This window comes from Ascaphus truei, chromosome 2 (genome assembly GCF_040206685.1).
Source record: "Ascaphus truei isolate aAscTru1 chromosome 2, aAscTru1.hap1, whole genome shotgun sequence".
Classification (NCBI taxonomy): domain Eukaryota; kingdom Metazoa; phylum Chordata; class Amphibia; order Anura; family Ascaphidae; genus Ascaphus; species Ascaphus truei.
The window spans coordinates 435,786,350-435,809,920 of NC_134484.1; the positions used below are offsets into that span (position 1 = coordinate 435,786,350).

General features: G+C 43.7%; 1 protein-coding gene across 1 annotated transcript in view; it reads left to right on the forward strand.

Annotated features, from left to right (window-relative positions):
- ADARB2 (adenosine deaminase RNA specific B2 (inactive)) overlaps nucleotides 1-23,571 on the forward strand; it is a 623,258-nt gene that overhangs the window by 594,099 nt on the left and 5,588 nt on the right. The window contains exon 8 of the mRNA XM_075587794.1: nucleotides 1,611-1,792. Within this exon, the coding sequence (XP_075443909.1) occupies nucleotides 1,611-1,792 (182 nt within the window). The remainder of the gene's footprint in view (nucleotides 1-1,610; nucleotides 1,793-23,571) is intronic.

Sequence of the window (23,571 nt, forward strand, 5' to 3'; positions counted from 1 at the left end):
TTATCTGTCACAAACAGCACACAAGTGAGCATGTAACTTAGATATGCAACCAGGGTTAATACACACGGCTACTATAACCAACTCACCTTTCTCCTGCGCAAGGTACTTTCAGTGACTTAATATTAACCCTTACTCAATTGCAATCAGATCTATCCACTGCCACCACTCACGAAATATGCAAAATATGTAATTAATGTATATCTGCCAGGGTCTCAGGTCCCTGTTTATTATAGAAAAACCTACTGTATGAACTTAACAAACAGAAATCTGGTATGCAAAATGTGTCCGAAAATTTAAACACGGTCTCCAGAGCGTACATACAACAGTTCATTCAGAGTCCCAAAGCATTGCTTATTAAAGAATTGTTTAATACATATAAAAATACAATGCTTCAGATTACAGAAAAAGAACATTACAAGAATATACAGTTATAGTAAATGCTGAACAGTTTCTTAAAATAACAGGATAAAACAGAAATCCCTATACATTACTTTAGCATATGTCAGTATTTCCCCCAGAGAGGTCACTGGCGTAAAAATATGAAAACTTATGTGTTTGGTTCAAAACACACCTTTGTTGAATTCTGATTTCATAACTCCAGGGCAAGCCCTATATACCATTATTTTCCCATTCAAACACCTACGCCTACTGTAAATTGACCGTTTTACGACAGAGAAAAAAAAAACCCTGACAAAATAAGTTTAAATATTTCCCTCAATATATAAACGCACTCATAACTTCCTTTCTCTACTACTTAGACATACGTGAGTATATGTATAGCACAGCCTACGTTTAAAAAAAGTGCATACAAAGTAAACCTACTCACAAATCGCTGTTTCGACCTTTTTGGTCTCATCAGTGTAAGCGCTCATTTGCATGTCATTACTAGTGGAAGCACTGTATGCTAAGAGATAATGGGGAAAAGCAGGGTTGCAGACCTGTCTGAGAGACGTGAATGTGCTCACAAGTGGTATTTTTATTTGCTGTATACTGTACAGTGGAGGGTTTTTGTCACTTTCTTACTCACCATAAATTGTTTTATTATAACGTTTTAAGCAATATTTATACTGCATAACTAAGAAAGAGAAGAGGTTTTCTCAAATAAATCTCTTCTTAAAAATTAGTAAAGACCACTCGCTCTTTACTATGAATGCAACACAAAAAAGTATTCTTCATTTCTGACTGGAAAGTACAGGCATACCCCGCATTAACGTGCGCAATGGGACCGGAGCATGTATGTAAAACGAAAATGTACTTAAAGTGAAGCACTACCTTTTCCCCACTTATCGATGCATGTACTGTACTGCAATCGTTATATACGTGCATAACTGATGTAAATAACGCATTTGTAACAGGCTCTATAGTCTCCACCCTTGCGCACAGCTTCGGTACAGGTAGGGAGCCGGTATTGCTGTTCAGGACGTGCTGACAGGCGCATGCGTGAGCTGCCGTTTGCCTATTGGGTGATTTGTCCTTACTCGCGAGTGTACTTAAAGTGGGGTATGCCAGTAATGTGTCTATTTTATTCCTGTATATTCCAATTCATGTTATGTAAACAACTGACATTGTAATTTTCTGACCATCTCAATTCTCATCTTGCTTTTGTCTAGATGGAATATCCTTGGGTTGCAAGGCGCTCTTCTGAGTCACTTCATCGAACCCATCTACTTGCACAGCATTGTTGTGGGAAGCTTACACCACACTGGTCACCTGTCCAGGGTAATGAGCCATAGAATAGAAGATATTGGTCACTTGCCAGCTCCATACCGGCATAATCATCCACTGCTCAGTGGTAAGCAAATACCCCGTTTCGCAGACAAATTATCACCTTTCCATCGGGTCTTTTAAACCAAAGTAATTGTGCTAGATGCATACATGAAAGTTAATCAAGGTCAAGCAGCTGAACGTCCACTTGAGAAATAGGGTTTGCATTATGCATTATGTGTTGTTTACAGACGGTTTCACTCAGCTTTTTCTTTCTTGTAAGTTAGTGCCCTTTCCATTTAGTATCTGTACTTAATTCCGAGCATGCGTTTCCAATTATTGCAGAGAATTAGTATGTCTGAAATGCCAGAATACATTAGGCACAGCAAGAATACCTTCTGAGAAGAGACAGATTTAATCATAGCAGACTGATGTTTACTAAATTTAGCATCCAGTTTAATGTACAATATGAGTTTGATGGTTTATACAAGTATTTATTGGTTCATTCCTGACACTTCATATCAACAGACCGATTCAATTAGATTTATTAACTCCAAAAAAAATGTAATCTTAATAATTGTCCTCATCTCAACTAATTGTTCTTGAGAAGTATTTATGTAAAGCGCAATGTGTTTTATATTGATAATCAGAATGGCTTCTAGGTTATGTGCAACACATGGTGTAGATGCATATTTATGTTGTGTCTTTTTAAAACAATAAACTACAGAAATGCTTATACAGTAGTTCCAGTCTTCAAGGGCCAACAACAGGTCGGTTTTTCAGGATGTCCCTGCTTTAGCACAGACGAAGACTGAGCCTCTGATTGAGCCACCTGTGCTGAGGCAGGGATATTCTGAAAACCTGACCTGTTGGTTTCCCTTGAGGACTGCAGTTGGCCACCCCTGCAGTAGTATCACGTGCAGGAGAAGAAAGAATGTATTATAGTCTTGTGGAGCTTTAATTACATGTTATTGTTTTGTACCATCATGTGTGGAGCAGATATACTGTAAGTTCTTGCAGCTATTCCTCAATAATATGGGGCTGATTTAGTAAGTGGGGTATAGACTGTACTATATATTTTGGCTTATCGGACATATTATTGCTACAGTGATATTTGCGCTAGGTATATGGGTGTTTACAACAGCTGTAAAAGACAACTAAATGTACAAAACACCTTCTGGAAGGTATGGCTCAGCGTGGTATGACTTTCTACAGTGGAGACAAAAGAGTTTATGAACCAGTTAGGATTTTCACATGTTTCAAACCTAAAATGTTATTAGATCTTAATCTGTCCTAATAATAGATAAGGATAACCTGATCAAACAAATTACACAAAATCATGATACTTTTTCAATATTTGTTTAACCACAAATGATTCAGCACTCAATATCCATGTGTGAAAAAGTATGTGAACCTTTAGATTCAGTACCTGGTGGTGCAATGACTTCAACTAAGTGTTTCCTGTAACTGCTGGTCAGTCTCTCCCATCGGTTTTGAGGAATTTTGACCCATTCCTCCTTACAGAACTGCTTCAACTCAGTGACATTTGAGGGCTTCCTTGCATGGCAGCTCGCTTCAGGTCCTGCTGCAACATTTTGATGGGTTTATTTCCGGTCTTTGACTAGGCCATTCTGAAACGCAGAATTTCTTCTTCTGCAGGCATTTTTTTGTAGATCTGCTTGTATGTTTAGGATCATTGTCTTGCTGCATGACCCACTTTCACTTCAGCTTCAGCTCATGGACGGATGGAATGACATTCTCCTCTAGAATCTTCTGATACAATGCAGAATTCATGGTTATGTCAATGATGACAGGCCATCTAGGTCCTGAGGCAGCAAAGCAGCCCCAAACCATCACACTCCCACCACCATGCTTGACAGTTAGAATGGGGTTTTTCTGTTCGAACGCAATGCTTGGTTTTCGCCAAACATAACGTTTCTCATTGAGCACAAAAGTTCAACTTTTGACTTGACTGTCCAAAGAACATTGTTCCAAAAGTCTTGTAGATCATCTATGTGCTCTTTGGCGAACTTCAGACAGGCAGCATTGTTTTTTTTAGAGAGCAGTGGTTTCCTCCTGGCTAACCTTCCATGAACACCATTCTTGTTCCGTCTTTTTCTGATAGTTGAGTCATGAACACTCACATTAGCCAAGGCAAAGGTGGGCTGCAGAGCCTCGGATGTTACTCTGGGGTTCTTTGTGAGTTCCTGGTTGATTTACCAGTTTGGTCTTGGAGAGATTTAGATAGGATGACTGCTCCTGGGTAAAGCGATTGTGGCCTTGAACTTTCTCCATTTGTAGACTAACTGTCTGACAGTAGAATGGTAGAGCCCCAAATCCTTAGAAATGGTTATGTAGCCCTTTCTAGACTGATGAGCATCAATAACTGCTTTCCTGAGGTCCTCAGAGATTTCTGGTGATCGTGGCATGACGTGTTTGCACACACGTGTATGGTGAAGACAAATTCACAAGTGTCTGATCTTTATATAGGGTGGGGCCTCCCAAACTCACACCTGAAGATCTTCCTAATTATTTTAACACCTGCTTCAAATTAGCCCCATTAATTTAGCTGATAAAACTTGGGTTTCACATACTTTTTCACATACCCTGACTCTTCATTACTCATTATTTGTCTAATTCATACATCATTTTGTTTAAAAAGATAAGGAATTGGTTAATATAAACCCTAGTGCATATTTAAGAAAAGACTTGTTTTGATTCAAGAAGGTTATCATGGAAAAACGATGGAATTTCCGTAATTATCATTCACAAACATTTTCTCGCCACTGTATATAATTACATATTACATGTGGGGGCTATGTGTCAATATAATTGTAGCTTAGTGATGTACTGTATATAGAAACTTACATCTGTTTTAAAACAACCTTTGGCTTGTTGTTTGGAGAGTGTGAACAAGAGGGTCTATGAAGGAGTTAAGAGTCGCACTTTACAAATGAGACATTTTAAATGATCTTCATCTACCACTTTTTCCTTCACTTAAACTGCTCTGCTAGATATGGGGGGCGGGAGGTGGGCATAATTCTCCCTGCAAAAAGCTGTGTCTTAAATGTAAAAAAACATGTTATGTACAGTATGACATAACTGCAAGTATAACATCCACAATAAAACATTGCTTTGTGTTGATATATAGACAGCAAAACATGCGCCATTGAAGCTTAAAACATCACTCTCTTTAGAGTCTGCGATAGCCTTTATCAATTATTACCAAGTGAATGGCCACTAACAATCGATAGTTGTTATCAGACCTTGGTGAATAGATACCTCTATCCATCTTTAAGCTTTGGTGTGGATTCTGCCTACATTGCTCTGCTGTGTCGTGCATAAACTATCAGTACTATGTAAAAATACATGATTATTATTATTATTACTGTTATTATTATAAGATACACTGGACATGCTGTCAGTACTTTTCTATTTTAAGACATGACCAAAATCCTGCAACTGGCGTGTAATCACACTCGGCTCAGTTCATTTTAGTCACCACTGATTACGCCCACAGTTGTATTAATAAAGCATATTGAACTATTAAATTGGTAGGAAGTCTTGTTATAGGATTTGAGTTTATCTATTTCACCGTAGTTTATTTCAGAAAAGGCATTAACATATTAATGCAATCTACAAAGCTAAAAGGAACAGATCTGCTAAACAAATTCAGCAGTATATGTAAGGATTTGTTGACCCAGATAAACATATTCTGTTCTTATGTATTTCTTTAATGCGTGTTACTTTCTCTCTCCGGGGATTTCTCATCACTATATACACTGAGAATTCAGCATGACAGGGTCTACAGGGAGAAGATGTTCTCTAATCTGTTTTGTTTTGTTTATCTTGTGTGCGTGCAAAGTGTCTGTTAATTCAGTTCACATTTCTATTCTCCATTCGTGATTGATTTCTCTGCATCTGTGTTTCATCTATGTCCTGTGGCTAAGAAATCTTTCCCTGGCTGGAAGAGGAACTGAGATAGTATAGGCTGTCACATTGTAACATTCAATCCAGTAAGCATTTTACTCGGCACATCCTAGCAGCAGGTACCAAATGGTAGGCAAAGCTGGTTTCTTTGCTGTATAGCTGTTGGATTTTTGTGGGTCATTTACTACAGATTCTTGGGTCATGGGCTTCAAAAAGAACCCAAAATACCGTTTGGTTGCCTAATTTCCACAGGAAGCAGACCGGAATAGCGGATATAGCCTTGTGTAGGTACTGCATATAAACAAGTTAGTGTCGATGTCCTCTATTCATTATGCTTAGAAGAGGGTAACACACAGTTAATGATGCAGTAAAGTACTTTAAAGGGATTGGTATTTGGTACACCATTAACTATTTGGGGAGAGTCACTAGAAGAACTTAGGGAGGAGGAGTTACACAATGCATAGTATTATCTCTGCACATCGCTTTCCTGTGTCAAAATCTCTTTTCGGTTTCAGGCTGGATACACTTCCCTAGCAAATAATCGGCATCAAATGTATGAGAAGTAGAAGCTGTTTCTCCATAGCAGTCTAATTCACTGAAATGGAACTCAGAAGGGCCGATTCATTTAGCAGGTACAGGTTATTGCAGCTTATCCGTTGCTAACTCCCATTGACTTGAATGGGAGTTAACGCCTGATTGGGTGCACTAACTTGTACTGGGGCTTGATGAATGTGCCCAGGAGTATTCCCTGCCATGAAGAAGCAGCTTCACAGGATACGATATTGAATTTGGCCGTTACTTACCAAGTGTGCAAAAACACAATGTTCTCTTGGTTGATGCATAAACCTCCTAAAGCATTGCTCTCAAATGCCCTTGTTAGAATACCCTTATGTCAAACCTGGTACTACATGAGTGCTGGCACACAAGGGCTCTCATGATTTACCAGTCACCGCCATGGGCACTAGCTCATTTTCTATGGGTAGATTGGGCTGAACACTCAACGGAGTGACTTTCCCAATCGAAATGGCAGTGAAGCCCCATACACTTCCAGCACCGAGACACGTCATGTGCTCGATCCAGGAGCGATCACACGAGGCGGAAGTGATGGAGGTCTTTCTTTCTTATTTTTAATGACGCCATTGTATTCAGTGCATTTAATTTGATAAGGAGGAAGAGACGCAAACTGAGCCGTTTTCCCTAATTTTACCATTAACATTGTAGTGGGAAAAAAAGAAAAACTTCTAGCATAACAAATGTAATAACACGAGAAAGAAGATGCTGGTCTCCATTACACTCGCGATCAAAGATGATTAAGTCAGGTCAACATAGAGAGGTGAAACAATTGCACAGTTTTTCGGGTTGTAGCCTTCATCGGGTGGGTGACATATACTGTGACAACAATCTTTATTTACAGTGTTATGCATTTTAAATGTTGCCACAAAAAGTCGAAGTGATGTCCTAACGTGCTGTGTGCTGCCTCGTCTCATACATATTCATGATTTCATTACAAGTGAACGGTATTAATAAAAAATACTTAAACAACTACTGCAGAAATCCAATTACTAAAAAAGTGTAAAACCCTACTCTTATTAATATATTGGGAAGTTTGTCATATTATTGTAAGTTTGTTTATGTAGAGCTCACAGATTTGTAACATAATGGATACATTGACATTTAACACTTTATATATGTTGTTTTTTCACTCAATTATTATTTCACTAAACTGTTTATTTATTTATTAAACTGTTTTACCAGGAAATAATATATTGTGTGTTTCCTCTCATTTTCAATTATGTCCTGGGCACAGAGTTATAATGACAATACATCGTTGCACGTTATATTTACAGACATTTCATGGACAGTTAGGGACAATATATGTTATGGGCATATTTACAGCAACAGTTACAGACAAGTGTAACATGTGTGGCAGCGGAAGAGACAATATAGACAATGTTATATAAATAATAGTAAAACGGAGTAGGGTTTTACACTTTCTTAGTAATTGGATCTCTGCACTAGTTGTTTGTTAAGTATTTTCTATTAATACCATTCACTCGTATTGAAATCATGAATATGAATATATACAGGCATACCCCGCTTTAAGGACACTCACTTTAAGTACACTCGCGAGTAAGTACATGTCGCCCAATAGGCAAACGGCAGCTCACGCATGCGCCTGTCATCACGTCCTGAACAGCAATACCGGCTTCCTACCTGTACCAAAGCTGTGCGCAAGCGGGGAGACTATAGAGCCTGTTACAAATGCGTTATTTACATCAGTTATGCACGTATATAACGATTGCAGTACAGTACATGCATCGATAAGTGGGAAAAGGTAGTGCTTCACTTTAAGTACATTTTCGCTTTACATACATGCTCCGGTCCCATTGCGTACGTTAATGCGGGGTATGCCTGTACAGGAATATGTATGAGACGATGCAGCACGCATCATGTTATGACGTCACTATGAATTTTTGGTGCAAATTTTTAAATGGGTAGGGCTGTTAATAATCTTGTTTGTTTGGCGCAGAACATTTCGCCCACCTCATGAAGGGGATCTCCCGAAACGTTGAGCAGTTGTTTTGCCTCTGCATAAATACAGGTTTTACATATCGACCTGATTTTATCATCGCATGATCGCATGTGTAGTGGAGCCCAGCATTTTCTCTCATTACTTCGGAAGTTTTCAGGGATTCCCTCCACTCTCCATGCTTGGACCAGATGAATAAGGCTGCGTCCAGGGTTGCAGCAGCCGTACGGATGCGCGCTGAGGCTGAGGGAAAGCGGGTGCTTTCCCTGGCCTTGGTTAGCGTGTCCGTGGGCATGTCAGGGGGCGTGCCAGTGACGTCACGGAGCTGGTTCGCCCTCATTGGGCGAACCGCTCACGTCACCGGCCCTGCGCTCCCATGAACGCGAAATCTAAAATTTGGATAAGACCTACGCTTGTGGAAGCGTAGACAAGCCCCTACTAAAGCCGCTCTCATTGCGGCTGCAGGGGCTCACTGGTAAGCACCAGCGCGCCTCAGCATGGGTCAGCGCTTAAGCGCTGACCATGCCCGAGGCCTAAGGAGTATACTGTATGTGAGTGCTCCTAACCATTTGTAGACTATAAGATTATAAAAAGCTTAATAGCAAGTCTCTTATTTGCCATGCTCTCAATATAATTAGCATCCTCTGTTAGATTAAAATCTCCATAAACACTTCGATTTAGTAATCTGTATAATCCCTATGTCCCCTTGCACATTATGTATTAGCATCACTTGTTACCGTTGGGTGTTTACAGCTCTTGGCTGTTATTGGGGGCAAACTAAGGAGAAAATGTTAAAACAACCGCTGAACATTGTGAAGGTTTTATCAATAGCCAACTGGCAGCAAAACAGTGCAGTGACATGTTTATTATTTTATGTGTAGCTGTTTTATTACAGCAAGAAGAGTTTGATAAACAAAACCCATGTGCTGATATGGCTTTGTTTTTTTAATTCACAGATGTCTATTTATCAAAAGATATAGCGAGATGTCTTGCTTTGAATCAGTGGGGCTTTTTTCTTTGGCAAATTGGGAGCTGTTTGCCACCTCTCCTTCTACTAGTTTTACAAAAAGAAGACATTGCCCAAATCTCATTTCAAAGCAGTGAAATTATTTTTCTTTGATAAATCTTGTGCTGTTGTTTTCATTCGTTTTGATAAATAACTCCATATAATTTTAGTTATATGCTCATTGGTTGCCCATCCCCATCAAAATCACCAGGTACGTTTCAGGAGATTGAGCATCTACTCACAAATCACACTGTAATATATGCAGGGCATTTCTTAAATAGCGATTACTTAAATGACACTGAACATGCAAAGCTAGGACATGGAAAATATCTATGCCTCGAGTTTCCTGGCTGTCTGCTGTCTGGGCTCCTCTCCACTGGCAGGAGAGTGGGTGATGGTGGGGAGTGACAGAAGAGGGGGTGATGGGATAATCACAGAAGAGTTGTGGGGGGTGAGTGGGAAGTGAAAAATCTCTCACTCTCCTCTTCAGTCTAATATTATCATGACCAAATAAAGGGGGAAGATGGGGGAGAAAATTCGTTTAATCCTAGACCTAGAAAATATGGAAAAAAAAACAAAAAACCTCACAATACTTTATATATAAGTATACTGTATACTTTTACATTTTATTATCTAAAAAAGGCAGATTACTTTTAGTGCTCTGAGTACGGGATTGTGAGAAAATTATGAAAATCACATCTCTTATTTTCTGTTGCAGAGCAACAGGTTATCTACTGGTGTATGTATAAAATATTTTAGCAGGAAAAATACATTGAGAGTTACCTCTCGTTTACAAGTATGTGGAAATAATACTGGAGAAATTCCTATTCTAGTTGCTGGTAGAACGGCAAAGAAAGAGTTTTAGAAAATCCCCAAGGTGGACATCACCTTGGAATCTGTGTGAAAAACAGAGAGTTAAGGCAATGTGAAGAAAATTAATTTTTAATTGAGTAACGGGACTGCATCTTCAAACAAAGACCCAGATCTTGAAAGCTCTTACATCACTTAACGCAGCGTTAATGCAATTTAAATCCCATTAAGGCTAACGGTGTATCTTCAAAGGACAATAACATAAGGCTGAGCCATGCTTTTTCCCGTAGAGAGAACAGTGTAACTAAAACGGACCCTAGTGAAAATTACATGCAAATATTGTATCATAACATTGCAAGTTTGTTAAGGTTAATGCAGGGACTTAACATAAGTTATTTTAAGTTATCCCTAAACTTGGCGTTACTTCTAGCCAGCCATTGAAATGGGCTTTTGCAGGGTCTGGGTACATGTAATGTCACAGTTAGGCATAATTAAAATAACATAGCTTTATTTCCCGGCATTATTTCCTTCTCTCTCTCTCTACTTCAGCAAAAGCCATATTACAGGATCTGGGTAGGATTAACATCAAGACAAGTATAACATCAAGTTATTGGAAGACAACACAACGTATGTTATAATAGCATGACGTTAAGCCTATACTAATGCAGTGTAGTTCAGACATTGTTTTTTGCGTGTAATTAGCTTTGAGGATATCTTGTTAACTCAGGAAACTGAAGGTCCATTCCTATTTTAGGTAACGTCACATTAAGGGTCTTTAATTAACAGAGCTTTGTGGATATAGTCCAAACAGTCTGTACATCCCTACAACATGACATGCCTGCAGCTGGAGGATACTGGCACATTGTGATGGTGTAGATAACTTTGTGATGACATACAAGATATTATTTTGTGCCGTGCTTAAGAGTATTCACAAATCATATCAATGATTATGATTTAAAATGACTATTTGGCTCATGTGCTTCCCCTGATTTTTCTTGTGCAAGTTCATCTCAATGTTGAAGGCCGAAAAATTACTGCATTGTGACCAAGAGATGTATCTGTGAAAATATCCCCGCATTTTCATCTTAAAAATGTCAATGCCGAACTAGATTAATTTTCGAGAACACGAGTAAAGCTTTGATAAATCCCCTGCAAGATGTTTGCTACATAAATTACACGGAGTCTGACAGGCGGGATGTTTCCGTTCTCTAATGCTGGCACTGATATGTTTCCTTTAGTCATTTTCATAATCTGAGTGTCGGAGAAGAAATTCCTGGATCTAATTGTTGGTATGGACCCTCTGGCAACAAAGGGGTTAAATGTTTGATTTCCCCCCCCCCCCCTTCATTCTTTCCTCTTAACCACTTTGCTGTTGTAGGAGATGTCAGCCTCCTCCAGTCCTGTAAGATTTCACTACAAGCAAAATACTTCGAAGATATTTATTATATTCCTTGCAAAATAGTGTGAGGAGGGGAAACTTGCACAAATAACCCAAGTGTAGCCTAGTCTCCGGCCGCTACCTTTTCCTTTGGGCCCTACCATTGTACGTTCTGTTAGGTACAGGCAGTGGATGGGTTAAGTCCTCATGAAGTTTAATATGGAAAGGTAAAGGGTGCTCCAACAGTCCTAGAATTGGCATGAAAGTTCATCAATGATATGGAAAACAGTAGGATCTCATTGAGGGAGTGGGTAAATGGGTGAGTGAAATAAGAACTTCTGAATATGTAGATATCCTGAAGGCAACAGATAAATTATATTAAACCACTTCGCTGTACCTCATTGGAAAACAATATATGAGTCCAACACTCACCCCAAATAGTAGTAGTATTGTTGATCCATTGAATTAAAATAAGTCTTGAGAATCTTAAAAATCTTACCCACTTCTAGAGTCCACTGCGTTCTTTGGGGCGTGTCCAGCCACTGAGAGTAGTCCAAGTAGTCCAAATAATGCACAAAAGCACAAAAGCAGCGCACTGCCCAGGGACACAGGTGTATTAAAAATGAAAAAGTATTTATTGTCTATCAAACATAGCAAACAAAGAGGTAGGTACCCTCCAACGCGTTTCACACAAAGGAGTCCTTGATAAAGCACCTCTGTGTGAAACGCGTTGGAGGGTACCTACCTCTTTGTTTGCTATGTTTTAGAGACAATAAATACTTTTTCATTTTTGATACACCTGTGTCCCTGGGCAGTGCGCTGCTTTTGTGCTTTTGTGCATTATTTGGACTAAGTCCTCATGAAGGCCTAGTTTGCTATTGCAGCCTTAGATACACTTACTGTATCCAAGGGTGGGCCTAGCAACAACCTGAGGGTGTCAGCCTGGGGGAGTATACTGGCTGGGTCACATGAGGTTGATGTGACTCCTGTCAGTATCAGACCTGCCCTGATATGGGGCAGGGTTACAAGCCCAACCCCAGGGTATATATACTGGCACTCTCCCAGAAATCAGTGTGTCTCTGTCTCTTCCCTCCCCATGTGGAGTGGAGAACAACTACCATGTATCCCACAAGGGGATACAGGAGAAACACTAGAAGGGAACCTAGATGGGCCTCAAGCCTTAAGGTAAACTTCCAGGGGAAGCAAGGCATTCTGTAACTCTGTTGAGTGCAATAAATACCGGTTGATTCATAACAAGGTGGGGTTTACTGGCTGGAGAACACAAAGTGTCATCATGGTCAATCCTGCACAAGTCCCAGGATCCATGCTGACTGGAGGTGCTGCCAAAGAATGAAGTATCCTAAATGCCTGTCCTTATTCTCCCCACACCATCGCGGAGCAACTCATACCTGGTCCTCACAGGTATGCACGCACCATGGAACATACTGGTAGCGACCCAATCTCACAGAGGGTGGGGGTAAAGGTGCTACACAAGTAAAGGACATTCTTATATCTGGTGCTTCTTCTTGCACAAGTTTTGCAGCTGGACTAAAATGTGACCTGCTCCATTCTGGAAATAAGCAGTACCACCTCATTTGGAATAAAGCTAAAAACTTTGTAGCTATATATAAAGATTTGTGTTTTCAAAAACAAATTCAATATGCGGCATACTGTACGATTTTCATGTTCTTACATCCAGTGTGTTTTTATTGTCCTTTGTAGGGTGTGCCTCATGTACAGTACATAAATGCACTAATCTAAGGGTAGCCAATTCCAGTCCTCAAGCGCCACCAACCGGTCAAGTTTTCAGGATTTCCCTGCTTCAGCACTGGTGGCTCAATCAGTGGCTCAGTCTGATTGAGCCATCTGTGCTGAAGCAGGGATATCATGAAAACCTGATCTGTTGGTGGCCCACGAGGAGTGGAGTTGGCCACTCCTGCACGAATCCTTCTGCGCGTCTACGTGGATTTGTCTTATACTGTATGCCATGAAAAATGTGTTGGACAATTTTGATGCGTTTATGCGCCCTAAAATAAAGCATGCATAGTTACATAGTTACATAGTTACATAGTAGATGTGGTTGAAAAAAGACGTACGTCCATCAAGTTCAAACTATGCTAAATTTAGACAACAGATACTTTATCCTATATCTATACTAACTTATTGATCCAGAGGAAGGCAAACAAAAACCCCCAGATATCCAATGATATCTCATAAAGGGAAAATAAATTCCTTCCTGACTCCAAGAATTGGCAATCGGATTAATCCCTGGATCAACATCCTTCCCATGTATACTTATTGGTATATCCCTGTATACCTTTCCTTTCTAACAAGATGTCCAACCTTTTTTTGAACAAATCTATTGTATCTGCCATCACAGTCTCCATGGGTAATGAATTCCACATTTTAACTGTCCTTACTGTAAAGAACCCTTTCCTTTGTTGCTGGTGAAATCGCCTTTCCTCCAACCTTAAGGGATGGCCCCGAGTCCTTTGTACTGCCCGTGGGATGAATAGTTCTTTTGAAAGCTCCTTTTATTGTCCCCGAATATATTTGTTTATAGTTATCATATCACCTCTTAGACGCCTCTTTTCTAATGTAAATAAATCTAATTTAGCTAGCCTCTCCTCATAAGTTAGATTGTCCATCCCCTTTATTAATTTGGTGGCTCTTCTCGGCACTCTCTCTAGTTCCATAATGTCTTTTCTTAGGAGTGGTGCCCAAAATTGTACTTCATATTCAAGGTGTGGTCTTACTAATGCTTTGCATAGGGGCATAATTATGTTTACTTCCCTTCCATCCATTGCCCGTTTAATGCAAGATAAGATCTTATTTACCTTTGCAGCTACTGCATGACATTGGGCACTATTGCTAAGCCTGCTGTCTACAAGCACTCCTAAATCCTTCTCCATCAAGGATTCTCCCAATTTATCCCCATTTAATTGGTAATTCGCCTTTTTATTCTTGCATCCAAAATGCATAACCTTACATTTATCTGTATTAAACCTCATCTGCCATTTACCTGCCCACGTTTCCAGTCTCTCCAAGTCCTTCTGAAGAGAAATTACATCCTGCTCTGATTCTACTACCTTTCACAATTTAGTATCATCAGCAAAGATGGAGACTTTGCTCTCGATGCCAACCTCAAGGTCATTAATAAACAAGTTAAAAAGCAGGGGTACCAGTACCGATCCCTGAGGTACTCCACTCACAACTTTAGCCCAACCTGAAAAAGTTCCATTTATGACAACCCTCTGTTGTCTGTCCTTTAACCAGTTTTCAATCCAGGTGCATATATTATTACTAAGTTCAATTTGCTTTATTTTGTACACCAACCTCTTGTGTGAAACCGTATCAAAAGCCTTTGCAAAACCTAGTAGACCACATCAACTGCATTACCCTGGTCTAAATTCCTACTTACCTCCTTAAAGAAACAAATAAGTTTAGTTGGCAAGATCTATCCTTCATAAATCCATGCTGACTATTACTAATGATTTTGTTTTCCATTAGGTATTCCTGAATATTATCCCGTATTAAACTTTCAAGTAGTTTCCGCACTATTCAAGTCAGGCTTAATGGTCTATAATTCCCCGGTTGTGATCTTGGTCCCTTTTTAAATATAGGCACCACATCTGCTTTACGCCAATCTTGTGGTACTGAGCCTGTGGAAATGGAGTCCTTGAATATTAAATATAATGGTTTGGCTATTACTGAACTTAATTCCTTGAGAACCAGGTGCTTTGTTTACATTACAATGCAATCTGTTTATTACACCCCCCCCCCCCAATATATATACAAATATACCCCCCCATACATATACAAATACACTCCCACCCCACCAATACATATAAAAATATATCCCAATCCCGCCCCCCCCGGTGGCTGTGAAGGGGGGCGCTGCTGCGGGGGGTCTGGTGGCTGCAGCGGGGGGCAGTGGCTGCTAGGGGGAGGGCCGTTGCTGCGGGGGGCCTGGTGGCTGCTGCGGGGGGCAGTGGCTGCTACGGGGAGGGCCGTTTGCTGCGGGAGGGCTGGTGGCTGCGAAGGGGGGGGCGTTGCTGTGGTGCGGCCGATGGCTGCTACGGGGGAGGGGCGGTGGCTGCTATGGAGGCTATTGCTGCGGGAGGGCCGGTGGCTGCGAAGGGGGGGCATTGCTGCAGGAGGGGGGGGGGAAGGTGGATGCCGGATGCCAGTAGGGGTGGGGGGGGAGGGGAAGGTGGATGCCGGTAGGGGGGGTGGGGAGGTGGATGCCAGTAGGGGGGGGCGGGGAAGTGGATGCCGGTAGGGGGGCGGGGTCGCCACATGTGCTGGGCCCATAACTCTAGAGCCGGTAGGACTGGAGACAGCGCACAGCGGGTGCACTGAGGATGATGCTGGTGCTGGATGCCGGTAGGAGGAGGGGAAGGTTGATGCCATGCTGGTAGGGGTGGGGGGAGGGGAAGATGGATGCCTGTAGGGATGGGGGGGAAGGGGAAGGTGGTAGGTGGATGCCGGTAGGGAGGGTGGGAAGGTGGATGCCGGTAGGGGGGCAGGGAGGTGGATGCCGGCGGGGGGGGCTTGAGGGCCACATGCGCTGGGACCAGAACTCTAGAGCCGGTAGGACTGGACACATGGGTAGGAATGGAGACTGGAGGATGGTGCTGGTGCTGGATGCTGATAAAAGGGAGGGGAAGGTGGATGCCGGGCCTGGAAATTGGATGCCGGTAGGGGGGGGGGGAAGATGGATGCTGGAAGGGGGGCAGGGCGCTGCGGGGAGGTGGATGCTGGTAGCGGTTCGGGAGGTGGATGCCAGCAGGCGGGGGGGGGGGGCCGCGTGTGCTGGGCCCAGAACTCTAGAGCCGGCGGCTGCACAGATGATTGTGCTGGATGCCGGTAGGTGGGAGGGGAAGGTGGATGCCGGTAGGGGGAGGGGAAGGTGGATGCCGGTATAGGTGTTGAGTGGACAGCGGTATGGTAACTAGTATAGGGGAGGCCAGGGGGGGGGCAGCAGGGCCTGCTGCTGGGGTGGGACAATGGGGGGTCTGAACAGGAGCTGCCTGGGCCCTGACTGGGGAGGGCGCTGGGCGCATTAAGGCCCACGCAGAAGATGAATGCCGGTAGGGGGGGGAGGTAGGAAGGATGGAGGAAGTTAGGACAGGACAGACACACGAGTGACATGACACACTACACAGACTGAGACAAAAGATCACAGAGTATACAGTCCACAGACACACACACACAACAGTGAGGGTGAAACAGACTTAGATAGACAACAATCACAGTACAGATAATAGCATGTACTTAACGTGTGTATTTGAATAAGCAGCTGCACAGCCGGGAACATTCAAACACGTTTCTCCCACCTGTGCAGTTGCTTATACTAGCTTCTAGTCCATCCCACTCCCCATCCATGAGGAAGGCCCTGATTGGATGGATCCCCCCTCCTCTTTTTTTTTCGTGAGGGGGAGAAAAGAGAGAGAGTGGAAGAGAGACATGAGGGGGAGAAAAGAGAAGGATAGAGACATGAGGGTAGAAACGAGAGACATGAATGGGAGAAGAGAGAGACATGAAAGGGAGAAAAGAGAAAGATGGAGAGATATGAAGGGAAAAGAGACATGAGTGGGAGAAAAGTGAAACACATGAGGGGTGAAAAAGAGAGAGAGAGAGATATGAGGGGGAGCAAAGAGAGAGAGACACGTGAGGGGGAGAAAAGAGAAGGATAGAGACATGAGGGGAGAAAAGACAGAGACACGAGGGAAATGAGAGACAGACATGAAAGGGAGAAGAGAGAGACATGAGGGTGAAAGAAACATGAGGGGAGAAAAGAGAGAGACATGAGTGGGAGAAAAGAGAAAGACATAACGAGGAGAAAAGAAAGACATGAGTGGGGAAAAAGAGAGAAAGACATGAGGGGGAGAAAAGAGAGACAGACATGAAGGGAAAAGAGAGAGACATGAGGAGAAAAAAGAGAAAGAGACATGAGGGGAGAAAAGAGAGAGAGGCATGAGGGGAGAAAAGAGAGAGACACGAGGGGAGAAAAGAGAGAGACACAAGGGGAGAAAAGAGAGAGACATGAGGGAGAGCAAAGAGAGAGACATGAGGGAGAGCAAAGAGAGAGACATGAGGGGGAGAAAAGAGAGAGACATGAAGGGAAAAGAGAGAGACATGAGGGGAGAAAAGAGAGAGAGGCATGAGGGGAGAAAAGAGAGAGACATGAGGGGAGAAAAGAGAGAGACACAAGGGGAGAAAAGAGAGAGACACGAGGGAGAGCAAAGAGAGAGACATGAGGGGGAGAAAAGAGAAGGATAGAGACTGGGCAGAAAAGAGACACGGGGAAAAGAGAGACAGACATGAGTGGGAGAAGAGAGAGAGACATGAAAGGGAGAAAAGACAGAGAGACATGAGGGGAAAAGCGACATGAGGCTGAGAAAGGAGAGCGAGAGACATGAGTGGGAGAAAAGAGAGAAACAGACAGACATGAGGGGGAAAGACAGACATGAGGGGAGAAAAGAGACAGACAGACATGAGTGGGGAAAAAGATATGAGTGGGAGAAAAGAATGAGAGCCATGAGGGGGAGAAAAGAGAGAGACATGAGCGGAGAAAAGAGAGAGAGACATGAGGGGTAGAAAACAGAGACAGATATCATTGGGAGAAAAGAGATACTGACATGAGTGAGCCTTGCAGGAAGGGGGGACTGGGGCCGGCTCTGGAGTGTCACGCCTTTATGCCCGTAGACCAAGCTAGACCCCAGTACTGAGGTGAGAAAGGTATGATACCACACAACCACAGCAGTGGGAGCAAGCCCGGAGTGTGGTATAGCGTTGCTGGGCCTGTTGGAAGAGTTGTTAAAGTATACCTGCAACGCTTGGGGAATGTCCATGAGAATAGTCGTGTCCGTTTGCCAATGTTCAGGGATCCAGAGGGTACTGTAGAGTCGTCAGAATGCAAGTCAAGATCTAGGTAGCCAGAGGTCAGCAAAGTCGTATGTGTAGCAGGGTTCAAAGGGATACCAGAGAGCAGAGTAGTCCTGGGTAAGCAGGGGTCAAAGCCAGGGAAATCCAAAGTAACACAGGAGCAGGTAATCACAGGAGCACAGAGGGAGCACAGCATAGGTCAGGTACACACAGGTAAACAGGAACTATGCAGAGCGAGGAAGAGGTGGACAGACAGGGATTATAAAGGAAGGTGCACCAATGACAGAGAGGGGAGGAGTAGAGAGAGAATTGGGAGAAGCAGGAGTTAGGTCAGGGGAAGAAGAGGAGGAGACAGAAGGGGCAGTCAGGGGAATGGCCTGTATAGCTTGGGAGGCGGAGACAGGGGGAACCTGATAAGAAGCGTCTGTGCGCGCGCCCCCTGTAAGCTGGGGATGCGCGTGCACAGGTTGCAACACAGGCGCTGCCCGCATGGAGCAGGGGAAGACCGCAGGAGGGGGATGGAGCCAAGAGGAGGGGAACGCACGTGAGGCCTGTGCCTGCGCGATGGCCAGCAAGGGCAGGGAGGAGCATGCACGTGCGTCCTCCATGGGCTGAGGGGGTGCATGCACCGGACGCGTCACCAGGCACGCGGAACGCCACGCCGCGGGCACCACGCGAGGAGGAGGCAACGGGGCGGATGGCACCACAGGGGAAGGTAAAGGAGCTACCGCGGGGGACAGGGAGCGGGAAGGATCAAGGCAAGGGTTAAGGGAGCGCGTGGGTATGCGGGTCCTGCGGGGAACGTGCTGTAGCAAGGGGAGAAAGGTAGAAGGTGAAGGCGAGGAGTGGGAAGGAGTAGAAAGGGTGACAGGAGATGGGAAAGAGGAACAAGGAGAGGAAGGAATCTCCTTAGTCGTCACATGGAGGAATATATGTCCGGTGAGTGACGCGCACGCGGCTGCGCGCCCCGTCGGAAGCAGCGGGACCCCGGCCTAAGAAGAGATACACGGTGGTGGGAGAGAAAGTATTGCTGGGGGGTGGAGAAAGACATGCTGGGGGAGATGATAGAGATAAACATGATGTGGCGAGAGGAGAGAGATTATGTGTGGGGAGGAGAAAGAAAGGCATTCTTGGGGTAAAGAAGAAAGAGAGGCTGGGGAGTAGAGGAGAGACACATGTTGGGGTGAGAGGGGAAATACATGCTGGGAGAAGGGGAGAGAGACATGCTGGGGGGGGAAGGAGAGAGACATCCTGAGGTGAGAGGAGAAAGACATGCTGGGGGAAGGGGAGAGAGACATGCTGGGGGAAAGGAGAGAGACATGCTGGGGAGAAGAGGAGAGACATGCTGGGGGAAGGGAGAGAGACATGGGGTGGGGGAGAGAGACATGCTGGGGAGTAGAGGAGAGACATGCTGGGTGGGGAGAGGAAAGAGCCATGCTGGGGTGAGAGGAGGAAGGCATGTTGGGGGAATGGGGAGGAGAGAAAGATGTGAGGTAGGAGGGGGAGATATGGGGAGGGGAGAGATGAGGAGGAGGATGTAATGATGCTTGTCTCAAGCAGGAAGCAGACCCTCAGGGCTGAGGTAGGATGGTGAAAGAAATGACCTGAGCCAAGGGACAGAGAGTCCTGATAAAGTAGTGCATCGTAGGCTGAAAGGCAGGGCTGGCAGCAGAGTTACGTAGTCAGTGTGGATGCAAAGGTCGAGGCAGGCTGGAGACAAGGATAGTCGAGGTACGTGAGCTGGGTCAGGTAACATGAAAGACAATAGGTATAAGCGAGTTGCATGAACTCCGCATGAAAACTGGAACTTTGTTTGGCAACTTCCTGCTCAAAGAGCCGTCCTTTTAAAGGAAGCTGCCAGAGACAAATATGGATGATTCAGCCACAGAGGGCAAGCAAGAGAAAAATCCCGAGCCAGAACCTTAACCCCGGAAATGATTTTTCCAAGCCTCATAGAGGGGGAGAGATGAGGAGGAGAAATGATGAGGAGGAGGGGGAGAGTTGATGAGGATGAGGGGAGAGATGAGGAGGAAAGCGAAAGATGAGGAGGAGGAGTAGGGGGAAATATGAGGAGGAGTAGAGGGACATATGAGGAGGAGGGTAAGAGATGATGATGGGAGGGTGAGAGATGGTGATGGGGATGGTGAGAGATGATGATGGGGAGGGTGAGAGATGATGATGGGGAAGGGGATAGATGATGGAGAAGGGGAGAAATTATGAGGAGGGGGAGAGATGATGATGAGGAGATGGGGAAGAGATGATGAGGAGGGGGAGGGATGATGAGAGAGAGGATGGGGGAAGGCGAAAAAAATTGCAATCAGTATTAATATTAATCGGGCCCTGTAACAGGGGACTTATCCCTGTTCACAAATGTGCCTCTAATCCAGCAGTGTGGCGGTTAACTGCTGGTAGCAAATTAACTAACACCACCTGCCTGATTAGAGGTGGTACAAAAAGCCTGCCTTTGAGACTGGAAGTGTCTCCTTAGCTCACTTGTGGGCTGAACTTTGGAGAACACAGATCTCTGGAGCTGACCTGTCTTGAACTCTGTCAAGAAGAAACAGCAGAGCTGATTGCAAGACACCAAATAAGACTTCTAAACCTGGATGCTGATTTTCTGTGCACGCACGGGTGCGGTTCCAGGAGAGCAGAGAAGCTTACTCTACAGCAGCTAACAGATAAGACTTTCATTCTAAAGAGACTTCTTATATCTGCTTATGTCATGCTATGTGTTTGGGGCTGGGAGACCTGCTTAACTAGGAGTTGTGAATTGCATGGGATTTCACTAGAAATACTCCCAAGCGAATGAAGCTTTGTTTCCCCTCCCCCCCCCCCCCCCCCCCACTCTGTTTGGATGATTTCCTGATGAAAAGGAAAAGGCACAATAAAGCCTTATTATAATTTCACCTTATAAAAGCCTCCAATTGTGTACCTCTGTGAAAGTCCGTCTACAGGCCCTGAAAAAAAAATTGCCATGGGGCCCGCACATATCTAGCTATGCCACTGCCCTCTGGTGAACTGTAGACGGGCAGCATTGTTCTTTTTAAAGAGCAGTGGTTTCCTCCTGGCTGACCTTCCATGAACACCATTCTTGTTCAGACTTTTTCTGATAGTTGAGTTATGAACACTCACATTAGCCAATGTGAGAGTGGCCTGCAGATCCTTGGATGTTACTCCTGGGTTCTTTGTGACTCCTCTGATGATTTGCGGGTTTGGTCTTGGAGAGATTTTGGTAGCTCCTGGGTAGAGTACTGTGGTCTTATACTTTCTCAATTTGTCTGACAGTGGAGCCCCACATCCTTAGAAATGGTTATGTAACCCTTCCTAGAGTGATGAGTATCAATAACTGCTTTTCTGAGGTCCTCTGAGATTTATTTTGATCGTGGCATGACGTGTTTCCATACACCTGTATGGTGAAGACCAACTCACAAACGTTCTGATTTTTATATATGGTGGGGCCTCCCAAACTCACAACTGAAGATCTAGCTAATTATTTAAACACCTGATTCTAATTATCCAATTAATTCAGTTGATAAAACCAGAGTTTCGCTTACTTTTGCACATACCCTGACTCTTAATTACTCATTTTTTGTCTAATTCCTACATTATTTTATTTCAAAGACATGGAATTGATTTCTGTAGACCCTATTGGATATTTAAGGAAAGACTGGTTTGATTCAAGAAGGTTATCATGGAAAAACTATGGAATTTCTGTCATTATCATTGAGATTCACAAACATTTTCTAGACACTTTATGACAGCACCGAGAGCATCCAAGCTACGCCTCCAACTCCACCCCGAGCATCATTGTATTCTCTGGGGGGACAGATATTGCCTCGTACACAACATATAAAAATGGGTTTTATACATTGGCGCACGAAGACACCAACGTGAGATTCTCATGTGTGCTTTTTTTAGGACAAAATAATAATAACATGATAATAATTTAATTAGTGTAATAATATATTAATATACATTGCCCCCTTTCACCAACAGTGTTGTATAACGATACAACAGTGTAAGTGACAGGGAGAAATGAATATTATTATATTATTATGCTAATTAAATTATTATCATGTATAAAGGGCACCGAAGTCCCTGTCTGTTTCCCATTGCATTAATGTCTGGTGATTTCTGCAGTGTCTATGCTCCCTGTGAGGTTTATTAAGCATAGGTTCCCAGCTCCAAAGGAATAATGATGAAAAATAACAGCTTCAAAGAAAGCAGAGATTAAACAGAAAGATCATATTGATTTAAAGTTTATGTTTACTTCACCACGAGTTTTCACAACCAGCAGATGCTGCAAAACTTCCTATATATTTGTCATGTCAAAACTTGTCCTTTTTTAAAATATTACAGGCGGTCCTCGGTATTCCGCTGGAATCCATCCCGCAAAATGACGTCGGATTGCGGATCCCATGTTAATCTGCGGTGGTGAGCGGCGGATAACCCGTTCCGACGTCGGATAATGAGTTCAGCGGAATGCGTTATCCGGCGTCGGATAAGCCGTTCCACGGATAACAGACTGTCGTTTAGCGTGGACCACCTGTACAGTATACAGTATACTTTTTTCTTAATTGGGTAGTTGGATGCAGGACACACTGAAATTTAGGAGACACGTACACGCACACGCACACACACCAGGTTGTAAACCAGGGATCTGCTACTAGTTTTCCAAAGGGGCCCGATAAGAAAACATTTAGGAGTGGAAGAGCAACAAAAACCTATTGCAACAGAATTTTAGATACATGTAAAGACTTGAAAATGACAATTTCAAAATATTATTAACATTACCTAAACTTACAAATGAGTTTCAATGTGAGAAACTGCCCTTAGCTGAATAAGCAACTAGTATAAACTTAGCAGGAGAAGAAGAGAGTCTAAAGGCCACGGGTTGTCAGCAGGGTTGCCACCACTCCATGTTTGACCCAGAGACTACGGGTTTCAGCCATGTATCTCTGGGCTGTGGGTTTATCTGTGAAATCTCCAGTTGGCAGTGGCATCTCCCCCTGCAGCGTCCTGTCAACATGGCTCCGCGACGTCAAATAGGGTCGCGTTGCCATGACAATCGGACGTTACTTGGTGTCATGTTGCCATGATACCGGGACATCACGTGATGCCTCGGCGTCCCGTTGTCATGGCAAGTTGACACCGCATGGTGCCGCGACGTCACGCGACAGCACGTTGTCATGGCAACGCGGTGCCATTTGCTGTCGCGGCGCCATGTTGACGGAACCTTGCAGGCGGAGATGCCGGGAGATGTGGCCGCCGGACAAGGTAAGAGAAGTAAATATATAAATAAATTAATTTTAAAATTGTAAT